Source organism: Urocampus carinirostris, chromosome 5, assembly GCF_059441175.1.
Source record: "Urocampus carinirostris isolate Australia breed hairy pipefish chromosome 5, RoL_Ucar_1.0, whole genome shotgun sequence".
NCBI classification, from domain to species: domain Eukaryota; kingdom Metazoa; phylum Chordata; class Actinopteri; order Syngnathiformes; family Syngnathidae; genus Urocampus; species Urocampus carinirostris.
The window spans coordinates 16,556,276-16,569,334 of NC_142353.1; the positions used below are offsets into that span (position 1 = coordinate 16,556,276).

At 38.0% G+C, this 13,059-nt stretch overlaps 1 protein-coding gene across 1 annotated transcript; it reads left to right on the plus strand.

Moving 5' to 3' along the window:
- The first annotated feature begins 276 nt into the window (after positions 1-276).
- Positions 277-12,383, plus strand: mtx3 (metaxin 3). The gene is made up of 9 exons (XM_088335981.1): positions 277-439; positions 3,166-3,235; positions 3,315-3,391; positions 5,040-5,132; positions 5,211-5,393; positions 5,471-5,547; positions 7,503-7,660; positions 7,795-7,883; positions 9,492-12,383. The coding sequence occupies exons 1-9, from the start codon at positions 359-361 to the stop codon at positions 9,585-9,587; spliced, it is 924 nt and encodes a 307-aa protein (XP_088192107.1). The 5' UTR covers positions 277-358; the 3' UTR covers positions 9,588-12,383.
- Positions 12,384-13,059: the final 676 nt, after the last annotated feature.

The following is a 13,059-nucleotide window of genomic DNA, read 5'->3' on the forward strand; positions in this document are numbered from 1 at the left end:
GAGTTATTTTCTTTTAACAGTAGTTAACCAGCGTGTAAAAGGCAATACTATTGTGCAAGGGAACTATACGGCCAAGCTAAGGACCTAGTTCTGTCAATACTGGCCTCAATAATGGGTACCTCACACTTGTTTAGCAACACTCAAAGCGGTCTATAACACGGTGTCATTAAAGTTAAAATTTCATGTTAAAAAAGTAACCCCAAAATTGTAAATCAAGAAAAAGCTCACTTGGGCAAGATAAAATAAAAACAACTTCGACGAATAAAAAGTGGTTTCGAAGGACGTCATTGAGTCGGACGCCTGCTACGCGAAGGCTCCGTCGTGACGTCAGTGACCCAACGCCTTCCTCGGAGCCAACATGGCGGCTGCCATGGAGCTGCGATGCTGGGGAGGCGACTGGGGTTTGCCGTCGGTCCACGACGAGTCACTCGTAGTCCTGGTAACCGACAACAACCTTGTCTATTATTTTACTCTTTTCCGCTTGATTTGTGCTATTTCTTGTCTGTCTCTTCTCCTGTTAGCTTCCATGCTAATTTGGTGTCTGCTGTGCTTGTCATCTGCGAGTCTGTACATGGAACCGATCGTTTGTTTATAAACATGTTTTGACATATAAGCCTGTAGGTGAAATCATGTCAATATACGTGAACGCTAGCATTGTCTGTAATCTGTGGTTGTTTCACAGTAAACCAAACATACTATGTCAAGGTCAGCACAGTATAAAACACCTTACCTCTTATTATCTTTGTTCCTGCATTTTTCTATCCCAAATGCACTTACTGTTCAAATGTCAAACCCCTGACTTGTTGTCTTTGACGTGTTTTACACCCCAGAAAATATGATCATCCCACAAGGTGGCTTCTTTCTGGCTTTCTTCACAAGTTTGCCATATTAGTGTAGGGGTCGGGAACCTTTTTGACTCAAAAATCATGAAAGCAAAATATTTGGATTTTATTTCAGGGGGAGAACACTATATATTTTAAGACATTCAACAAAACTGCTAAACCCGCTCTCCAAACAAAAGCTAATTATTCATCGCATTTTATACTGTGTGACGTTAAATGATTTGATTAAATCTATGAAATAATAATTGTGCCAGGGCCTGTGTCCAATATCAACAAAATTCCACTTTAGATTAGTGTTCCTCCCACAGTTATTTTTATCGTAAATAATTGTGTAAAAGCAAAGTGCGAGCAGAGTTCTTTAGTCAAAATGTCACAAATTACTACAAACAAGAATGATACAGATGTATTTACCTTCAGCTATGTGGACGCCCAACCCTACCACTCACCCAACCGAATTGCTCTGGGTCCTTGGCTGGCGTTTTCGGTGTATAGTTTGTTCTGTGGGTTTTCATCTGGGTCTTAACAGTAAACATATATTGTTTAATGAGCTTCCATGTGTAGGATTTCCTAAAGAGGTATAGCAAAAACGGGGTCTGTTGGTGTAAAAGCATGACTGTAAATTGTAGTTGAGTATGGTTCCCGTGGATCCTTAAAGTCTTAAAAGGTGTTGAATTTATGATTCTAAAGATAAGGTATTAATTTGCATTAAAATGTCTTAAATCCAATTGTCAAAAGTCTTAAAAATTTTAACACAAATATTTAGTAGTATTTATCAATTGTTCACATCTAGGGAGTTTCCAAGTATGTGTTTTTATGATGCTATACTCAAAATTGGTCTGGAATATAATAGCAGTGTTATATTTTTCAAAAATTTTTACACTAGAGCAAAAAGCAATTTGTCATGCATCATGATAACATGCTTCATGAATGTAGCAGAAGAGTTCCTTGGAACTAGTAGTTACCTGCCCGTTTTGACATAGGATCCAGTACTGTAAACATCCTTTTTATTTATTTTTATTTTTTATTAGATTCAATCGTTTTATTTGGACGACTTGGTCTTAATCTTGATTTCAACATCTTAAAAAGTCCATAACTTGCCTTAATCTGTAGGAACCTGGTTAAGACTCTGCACCTACATATTGTGGACCTAACCATGCAATTACTCCACTGCTTCGGCTTCTTATACATCAAAAATGGGATGATACAGAAAACAGCATGTCTGTATTTTATCTCCAAGCCTGATGTACTCATGAAAAGAGCCATATCCGTCTCACGAGCCATATATTCCCAACCCCTGTGCTAGTGCAATGAAGGTATGGATCGCAAGCCAGGTCTGGCTCTTTTCATGAGTACATCTGGCTCGGAGATAAAATTCAATATTTTAATGGCTTGGGGACAGGAGTGCAATACTGTACCAGGTTTCTACGAGTAGCGACAGGAGCGCTGTACTACTTTTCTACCTTTACGGCTAGTAAGAAGAACTGTTGTAAGTATTATTTTCCTTTTTGTTGCCAATGATATCTATCAGAACACACACGTGAGTGTGATATTCACCCTTTATCATTCTCTAGATATTTTCTTAAACTTATGATTTCTGAAAGTTGTGAAAAAAATGACAAATGATCCACGACACATTTATAGACTACACTATAAGAGTGTTTGTAGCTTTCAAAGGTTCACATCTATAAAACAAAATGGAAGTCAAATAATGATCACTTAATTCCAAATGTTAGAACTGTAGCCACATCACATAAATACATCTGTATCCTTCTTGTTTGCAGTATTTTGTGACATTTTCATGAAAGAACTCTGCTTGCACTTTGTTTTGAAACTATTATTTGTGATAAAAATAACGGTCAAAATAATCGTCAACAATCATAAGTAACTGCAGATGTGGGACATATTTTAAGTGGGATTTTGTTAATAAGAAACACAGGCTCTAACAATTATTTTCTCATATATTTTATGGAATCATCAAATGTCACACATTGAAATGAAATGCATTGAAGACTTAGCTTTTGTCTGGGAATACGGTTTAGCAGCTTTGTTTAATTTTGTCTTAAAATATAAGGCGTGTTCCTCTGAGAGAAGCCCACCCCACCGCCACATATTTTTCATTACGCCTGTTTAGGTAAAAAGGGTTCCCGACCCCTGCTGTATGGTATCAGTCGCTATTATCGCACATAACTAAATGATTTCAGTTGGGGTTCAGATTAAATATGCCACTTTCTCATCATGGAAACACGAGGACTGCTTTCTCCACTGTCTCTGCCTCGTTCCTGCCTTCCATCAGTTTGAATTCGGACTTTTTTTTCCCTTTCAGGCGTACGCCAAGTTTTCTGGGGCCAAAGTGAACATTTCTACCATAGACTGGACGTGGAAAACTCTGACAGGTGTGTTGATGCTAAATTCTAAGCAGTGAAGTTGAAGTTTTTGGAAAATGCCAAAAATTATTTTTTTCTCCCTCATCAGCAACAGTGCCCGAGTTGATTTGCGGTGACACTACTGTGAAAGAACCTTCACAGATTCTCAACTTCTTGAGGAAGCAGGTATAACTTTATGCCTTGTACAAGCTGGCACACACAAATTGGAATTCAATTAGCGTATTTTCTGCACTATAAGGCTCATCGTATTATAACGTGTATCCCCCAAAAATAGTCTTTTGTGATATTTTTTTTAATGTATAAAGTGCACCGGACTAGGGTTGCACTAAATAGAAAAAAGTACCATATTTGTGCATTGATTGATCAATCAGAATATATCACTAGTGTTGAGCATATTACTTGAAAAAAGTATTTAGTTATAGTTACTATTTCTTCCAAAAGTAACTGAGTTGGTAACTAAATTATTATAGTAAAATTAACTAGATACCAGGGAACGTTACTATTTCTGTTTCCTGAAATGTATGTCAAAGAATTTTAAAATTTTCTGAGCATATATGAAACACAGCATTTACTTGTAGAAAGGGGAATTCCAACTATTTTTAGAGAACTGGCTTTTTCTGCTCGGCTCACTAAAAAACGTCTCTTTCAGGTCCCAAACATAGTTTTTGTTGCTTTAATCCCTAAATCATCAATTATCATGTAACGTTATGCACTGAATGACTTTAAAAGGGGAAAATAAAGAAAAGAAGACAAAACTGAAATAAAAAGAAAAATAAACGAAAGGAAAAATGGAAAATAGAGCGATAAAAGAAAAAAGAATACATTTAGATTTTCATTTAAACATATTAACACTGAAAAACACAGAAAATATAATTAAAATATTTATTAATCTACAAAAAAAGATTTTTAAAAAGTTAACAAATTTAATGTCTACAACACAGAAAATGCATATTGAGCAAGCACAAGAGAAAAAAGTCGTCTCGGAGGGAGCCATCTGTTGATCAGTAGGGAGACGTCTCCCTTGGTTCACTTCCAAGAGTCAAAGAGATGTTTTGTTCGCGAACGATATGAGTCAGGTGCTCACCTTATTTTTCAGCACATTAGTAAATACTATATTTGTAATCGCTATCTAGCTATGTGGTTGTTGCTATTTTGAATAGTGACATGCTCCGAAAAAACATGACGTAAGCAACTTGGAGGAGAGCAAAAAAATGCGTGGCTGAAAACTTCCAAGGGGGGCACTGAAAATACAGTTATGTATCACCTTCTTTACGAAGCGCACTAGATTTTGAACTGAATTAAGAAAAATACATTGTGGGAAGTATTTCCGTAGCCCTAAAAGGTATAGATAAACACATGGCTGCACATAATTACTTTGTTTTCTCATTTTTCTAACATATTTGGTACTGTGACTAAAACTTGGGTGATAATGAGATAAGACCTAATGCCTTTTCATGTGTCGTCTGTATCCCTAGTGATCTAGTGGATAGGATTCAACGCTTTACCCTCCGTGATTCGGTCTCGAATCTCGTTATATCCATTGTTATTCATTTTGAACAACCATCCCTGTCCACTAGTGACCTGGTGGTTAGCATTTGGTGCTCTTACCATTGCTATCCCGTTCAACCCCCGTTGCCATTATTGTGGTAAGCGATAAAATTCATCGACTGATAGACAATTGCACAAATAGGGACACAGATTTCCAAATTTGTCCGCATATAAGGCGCACCGGATTATGATGCGCTCGTTCAACTTGGGGTTTTTGGGCCTTTATAGTCTGGAAAATACATAGATTTGTTTGTGTCGTTTGCAGAGATTCAATGCAGACTATGAGCTGAGCGCCAGACAGGGAGCAGACACTATGGCCTACATCGCTCTCCTACAGGAGAAACTACAACCTGCACTGGTGAATTTCAAGCCTCATTCTTTGGATATTTTCAAAGATTCAAGAGTGATCTCTGATGGTTTGTCCTTCGGGTCACAGTTGCACACTTTCTGGCTGGATGCAGACAACTACGCCAACGTGACCCGTCCGTGGTTTGCCTCCCGTTCGCCCTTCCCCCTTAACTTCCTGGTGCCCAATCGTCATGCCAACGATGCCCGCTCCCGCATCCTGCTGACCAAAGGAGACATGCCATTATGCAGAATCACCGAATTGGAAGGAAAGGTGAACATCGAAATACAGAAAAAAAAGAACAGTGCTTGTCGTGGAGGTTTTGTCACGGTCATTTGTCATCGTTTCAGCTGTACAGTGATGCCAAGGAGTGTTTGAATCTTCTCTCCTATAGACTTGGAGAAGCAAACTTCTTCTTCGGCAACTTGTAAGTACAAAATTGCTCATGAAAACAGTGCATTGCAAGGACCTATGTTTATTCAGAATGTAGGAATAACACCAACCATTTTTTGGGTCACTGTTAAACTTGGAGTATCAGCCAATACAGAGTCCCAATTAATCCTTCCATCCATCCATTTTCTGCGCCGCTTATCCTCACTAGGGTTGCGGGGGTGCTGGAGCTCATCCCAGCTATCGGGGAGTGGACAGGGGACACTCTGAACTGGTTGCCAGAGTCCCAATTTAATTTTATGCTAATAAATTCAGTAAAGAAAGAAAAGAAAACATCCCAATTTCTCAGTTATTATTTCTTAAAGGGACCGTGTGTATTATTTAGCGCCTCCTAATGGTAAAAAAAGAGCTTCATTCTTAAAAAAAAACATCAGAAGAAGGGCTATCCTGACAATCTCCTAGGCCGGGGGTGGGAAACCCAAAAGTTTGAAAGAAACATGTTGGCCACAAAAAAGAGCTTTATGTAAGGTTGGTAAGGAAGGCATGACTAACTATGTATAAACTGTATATATATCTAGATTAATTGGAAAACGTTAAGATTGTTTCTTTCATGTTTGACTTTCAATAGAAACCATATAATTTTTAAATATTTTTGAAAAGGCACCAGGAAGCGCCAAAGAGCCAAATGCAGCTCCAGAACCCCGTGTTGCTGACCCCTGTCTTAGAACTCTGGGAGGGGGTTGAGGGTTAGGGTTAGGGTTAGAATCATTTGAAATTTTCGGAGCAAATACAAAACACCACGGTGACGTCTTTGACCGGAGTTTACTTTAAGAGATGTGATTTCCGAGTTTTTTTTTTTCTTTTTTTTTTTCTTTTTCTTTTTTTGCTTGGCTCACTAAAAAAAGCCGTCTCTTTCGAGTCCTGAACGGCTCTTCGGGTTGCTTTTTCTTGCTTGAATCCATACATTACGAATTATTATGTAACATTATGCACATATCAACTTAAAAAGGGGTGAAAGTAGAGGAAGAAAGACAGAAAATTGCCAGGGTGCTGGAGCTATCCCAGCCATCCTCGGGCAGTGGGCAGGTGCCACCCTGAACTGGTTGCCAGCCAGTCGCAGGGCATACAGAGACAGACAACTCACTCATTCACACTTAGGGACAATTTGTACCGGCCAATTAACCTGACACGCATGTTTTTGGAATGTGGGAGGAAACCAGAGTGCCCGGAGGAAACCCACGCAAGCACGGAGAGAACATGCAAACTCCACACAGGAAGGTTTGATCTCATGACCTCAGAACTGTGCCGCACACGCGCTAACCACTGTGACAGCGTGCTGCCCTCATATCAACATATAAACACAATAGAAAACCAGGAACTATGAAATATTTATAAATCTACTTACTATAAAACATAAAATACAAAACAATTCTGACCTTTTTTGTGCTCAACAAATATAAAGTCGACAACACAGAATCTCCCAAAAATGCATGTTGACCAATCACAAGAGGAAAAAAATGGCGTCTCTGAGGGAACCAGTTGTTGATTGCTGGGGAACCGTCTCATAGAAATGTTTCGTTCACCAACAACACGGGTCTGGTGCTGTCAAAACTCGGCCCTCATACGCCTTTTCTTTCGGTTCATAAGTAAACACTCTTTTCGTAATCGCTATCTAACTATATGGTAGTCGCTGTTTTGACATGATCCAATAACACGTGACATAAACAACTTTGAGGGGAGTGGAAAAATGCGGCGCTGAGAACAGCATCAGGTGTGCCAAGGGGGAAACGCTGCCATTGGCGTTCTGCAGCCAAAGTAATGCACCGCTCTTGACCATCGGTAACGGAAAAAGTAATTAGATTACCCCGTTACGTAACAGCGTTATTTATACGGCATTATTCCCAACAGTTAATCACCCAACAATTTAAGTTGAATGCTTCTTGATTCATTTTCTATATAAAGTAATAATTAATTTTACAATTGTGATTTTAGACCCACCAGCCTGGATGCTTTCGTCTTTGGATTTGTGGCCCCTCTCCAGAAAGCCCCACTTTCCAACAGCCCGCTGCAGAGCCACCTCATAAAGCTGGACAACCTCACACACTTCTGCGACAGCATCCTGGCGGGATACTTCTGCCCGGCACACTCGGGTAAGCCCAGAACGCCAATTTGCAACATTATAGTATGGAAAATTGAGATATAGACTTTTCTAAAGAATACGCTTTGCTTGACGCATGATGGATTTTCCAACGTTTAACTATAGGTGATGTCCTTGATTTTGTAGGTCTTCCCCCGTCCGTTCAGGAAACAATGGATGCTAACCTTGAGAAACTTACTCAGCTTGTAAACAAAGAGTCCAACTTGATAGAGAAGGTGCCTTTTCTTTTCCTGACAATCGGCATCTGAGTTTGTGCACTGGGGCTATTGCAAGAAAGTGGAATAAAGAAATCTCTGCTAACTGATGAAGCGCAGCTTGATCAAGTCTGGCTGGCGCATTTTGACTTAAGTTTGCTGAGCCAGGGTGAAAAGGTGACTCGTCAAGCCACGGCATCTTCAAATAGACCTACAGGATCGATCTCAGAATCACGGATCGAAAATGGAAATGTATCGCCCAGTGACTTTTATGGCCGCTGAACAACAAGGTTTATAAAAATGTGAAATAAACTACAGTGTGAGGAAACAAAGGTTACACAAGCAATAACATTGAGAAATGAGGAAAGCCTAGCAGACAATTGGTCAATATAAGTGGATGCTATTTATAGGGCATTTTGTGGCTCAGTAGAATGACTTGCCTGTCTATCTCTACATACAATGTTAATTTCTTCCCAGATCGCGCTCGCATCTTGAATTGCCTGTATCTCGAGCACATTTTCCTGATACAAAAACTGAAAACGAATCATTTCTCTCCCGGCCTTCCAAAAGCATCCAAGTCAACTCTAAACACCTATAAAACACATTTTCCTGATCACTGACAAGACAGTTAAATAGTAATTAAGCATAAAAATACAGTAATAAGATAAATTAGATGATGATAAAATGATTTTAAATCCCCAGTATTCAGTGGTAATGTCTGTAAATTCTCGTTACTTGGATTTTATTTCAAATGTCGGGCAAAGTATTTGCTTGAAAGACATCTTCTCATAGCTCAAGTAGTTTGTATGTAAAAGTATCATTGTACCGGCAACTAAGAGAACATTTTGATGATTTATCCTAACTTTCTTTTGAAGTGTCACTTCTAATCTCAATAAAAAATTAGACTGCATCCATTAATTATTTTTTGTTTCATTAATCTTTCATAAAGACCAAACTTTTCTCTTTTGATGAGAGAACAGATGAATAGGAGTTCCACCTTCAGTATACATACTAAATTACTCTTGTCAAAGACCTCATTGATACTACCTTTGCATATTTTTGCGTCACTTTTAAGAATCTCAAAAATAGCAATATTATACATATATATCAAAGCTCCGAAGGCACTTTGATAAGTCTTGATAAGCTTTCATGTTTTGGATAGCAGTAAAACACATGTCCTGACAGCAATACATTGGCTACACGAGTGACTATAAAATAAGTATTGCAATTACACAGTCAACAGAGTGTAATAAAATGACAATATAACCTGTATATAAAATTGAAATATAGGAAATTTATGAGAATGCAACCTATCAAGAAAGTCAATGCAAATTCTGTAAAATCCAATCATTTATTACACGATTGACAGTAGAGGTCCCAGATGTAGCATTGAGGATAATATAAGCCTGTTTTTTTTCATGGTCTGGAGCATGCTAGCTGTAGAAAAGAAATTACTATCGTATTTGAGTCCAACTAAATGCAACCAACTTGAGGCCAATTTCAGCCAAGATGATAAACATACCCTGGCTTAATCCCTTATCTTGTTTTCATGCAATAAACCCCAGGACACAAAATTAGCCGCAACTTGAGCATGACAAAGGTGGCTAATACATTTATCGCTTCTCCCAGATGGATGACAACCTTCGCAGCAGCCCTCAACACAAACCTCACCGGCCAGAACCCAAACTCAGCCCGCTCGCCGACAAGAACTCAACCCCTGCCTAATCTGTAACCTTTCTCCTTCAGATCCTAATTATAATCCTGCCTTATCAATGGAGGGAAGACAATCCTAGACATGAGACTTACTGACTTTTCAATGTTAGCCACTGTGGGACGGACTGCGTCTATAAAAACAAAAAGGAAATTTGAAAGCAATTAAAGTGGCATTATAAGTGAGGAAAAGAGAAAAGTACCTCTTCGAAAAATGCACATGGTGGCAGTGAATGAGGAAATGGAATAATAAACTACGTCGGGATAAAACAAATGTTCAAAGGAAAGGCAAAAGAAAAACAAAAAGAAAATGACCTGCAGTATAGGAAAGTTGTGCTGTTTTCATTTTTCTATGAGGCAAATGTTGAACTTGATTGGTTTGTCTTTCATATTTACCCTGCCTTACATTTATATGATCACACAGTCGCAACAAAAGGATACCAACTACTCCTAAATAGTATTTTGTCTCCGTGAATCATCTATTTTGTTCGAGTTTAAAAAAAATCTAATATGACTACTTTAGTTTCCATCGTTGTATTAGCTGTTTTGAAATTCATTGAAACGTGTCCTGCCAAATGACGAGCAGCGTCTCATGCTTGCAAACCATATCTCTGAAAGTTGTATGATTGTAATTATAATAGAAAAAATGAATGCAGTTTTTTCTAGTTTTCGCGGTACGACATGCTGATAAAGGGCCTCTGACACTATAACCCATGCGGAGTAACATTGCTAAGACTGAAATGCTGTGACTTTGTCTTGGATCTTCTTTGAATTCCAGTCTGACTCTATGTAAATCTTTTTATTTTATTATGTGCCGGTAAAACTTTTGATCAATTCTTGCATCCATACCAGAGGCTATAGCTAAGGTCCCAAAGTCTGCTAAAATGTCTGTGCAGGAATTGAACCTGGGACCTTGTTGGGGAAAAGAGCAGCAATGAACTGTATGGTGACGATTTTAAGATGCTCATTGTGTTGGTTTGTGGTTTCTGTCATATTTAACTGACATTCTTTTCTAAATGTGTACTTTGTTGATTGCCTTTAATTTATTGTATACATATTGTATTTTTACCAGGTCTATATGGTTGGATTCCATTATCATATGTGTTCATGTTTGTCTGAGATGGCTTTTGTTTGCCGAGTTTCAAAGGACAGTCAACCTTGCAATTTTCATTTCATGTTTCATGAAATGAAAAAAGACGTATTTATTTTTGTGCTTTAGGGAAATGATTTGAAAAGACACTATGTAATATTTGACAACTCGCTGTATTGCTTTTATTGTGGGGTGGGCGGTACTAGATTTGATTCAAGACCATTCATCATAGCTCCTTTTTTTGTAGTTGCATGTATGTGCGTGCATTCCATCTCTTCAGTAGAACTCATTTTAAGACTTTGGCCATTCCCATGTATCTTCGACTCCTAGCTGACTCAAGTAGTCAGGAAACCCGCAGAAGTCACCACTAGTCACAGCAGCGTGCTATAGAAGACACCTTATCAGAAGAAACACCCAGTACATTTGATAATTTGTGCATTGCAAAAACGCACTTTGCTCTAAGCGGCATGTGTGTACATTAGGGTGGTCCTTATTTTTTGACTTTTAAAATTTCATGCTCTGACCCCTTGAATATGTTCCAATATATACAAAACGTAATTAGGCAAAGTTTCATCAAAATCAAAGGATATTTAGAGGTCGCTCAAGGCCTCTGAAATTTTGGTATGAAAAATAAGGATTTTTCGCACATTATATCAGACCTAGTGTACAAAGTTACTTGTAACTTTTCTTGTGTTACAATTATAAGCAATGGACTGAAATTGGATGTTCTAAAACGCCGTACACATAGGGTTAAGATTTCCGTTTTTTCTCGAAAATTGCCAAAATTTTACCATTTTGGGAAATTTCAAAGTCGTTGAGCTACCTCTAAATATTATCCAAATTGTTCAAAATTGCACACAGTGTGTTTTTATCGATATAAGAACATATGCGGGGGGTCAGAGCCCAATATTTCAAAAAAAAAAAAAATTCGACCCCCATTAAGGACCACCCTAGTGTACATTGTAAAATGAGGTTTTAAAAGAGACACTGTGTAATAATTGACCTCTAGATGTCACTATATTGTGTAATTCAAAAATGTGGGCTGCAAAGCAAAGCAAAGCATAAGGAACAATACAAACTCAGAATACAGAGACTAAGAATAAATAAACGCACAATTTTTCTTTTTTGTCCAGTAAATACAGATTACAAATTCTTTGACCTACAAGTATTTTCAAAAATATTTAACGTTTTTGTAATAGTCATGTACTTTTGCTTATAATTAAAATTAATATTGTTTTTTTCTAATGATGTTTTTAGCACTGGAATTTGCTAAATACCACACAATGTCCCTTTAAAGCGTAAAACTGACTTGTTTTTCCATTTTGCAGTGGCATCCACTGGCGTGTAGAATAATGTTGCTCAAAAAAACAACCGATCACGGTCAATTTGTATTTACGCAGAGCTCTGATTGCCAGCTTAAACATGATATTATTTTTAGTCGACAAAAGGTGGTGTAAAGCCAACATTTTGTTGCTCATGGGACAAATTGATCGAGTAAATAAGGAGGTTGACTTCTCTTTTAAACATTTCAGAATCGCCATAGTTGCATTAGTTTCAATGAAACATTGAAATAAAAAAAACTTTTTGTGAGGACTAATATACTCTTGCTTTCTTGTGTGCCTTATTTTCTTTTCATTTCCGTTTGTGGTTTTAAACAATGCATTTTGAGTCTGCAGCATCAAATGAAACCTGGAATAAAGTGCAATACTTATGTGTATGTATTTAAGTTCCATCGAACATAATTGTCTCCTGTTTTGTAAGGCAACTTTCACTTTTAGTCAATTCAATCCAACCACTGCCTCTTTCAATAGATGTCACTAGGGGTAGGCGATACTGGGAATTTTGGTATTGATTTGAGCCAACAATGGTAGTATCGATGGATACCGATACCTTTTGGGGCGGCAGTAGCACTGGAGGTAGAGCGATCGTTTTAGGATTAAGGGATCCCAGTTCGAATCCCGGCTTGTCCGTGTTACTTGTCGAAGTGTCCTTGGGTAAGACACTGAACCCCCAATTACCCCCAATAAGCAGATTAGCGCCTTACATGGCTGCACAGATCACGGCCGCTATTGGGAAATGTGAAGCACAATGTAAAGCGCTTTGGGAAGTCATTGACTTGAAAAGCGCTATATAAATGCAGATCATTTCATTTCATTTTGCTTGGAAATGTCATGATAATTGAATAATAGAACACACCGTCCTTGAATTAGTTTCTAATCACGACAAACGCAGCACAACAATTGTAGGCACTAAAAATGTTTTTCATTTTTATTAAATAACTACATTGCAACGTTAAACAGTATGTAAAATAAACAGAGATATTTCTATTGCAACTGTTTCAGAGAAAAAGCCAAGAGTGTCAAACCAAAAAAAGTCAATCAATGTAACGAAAATATA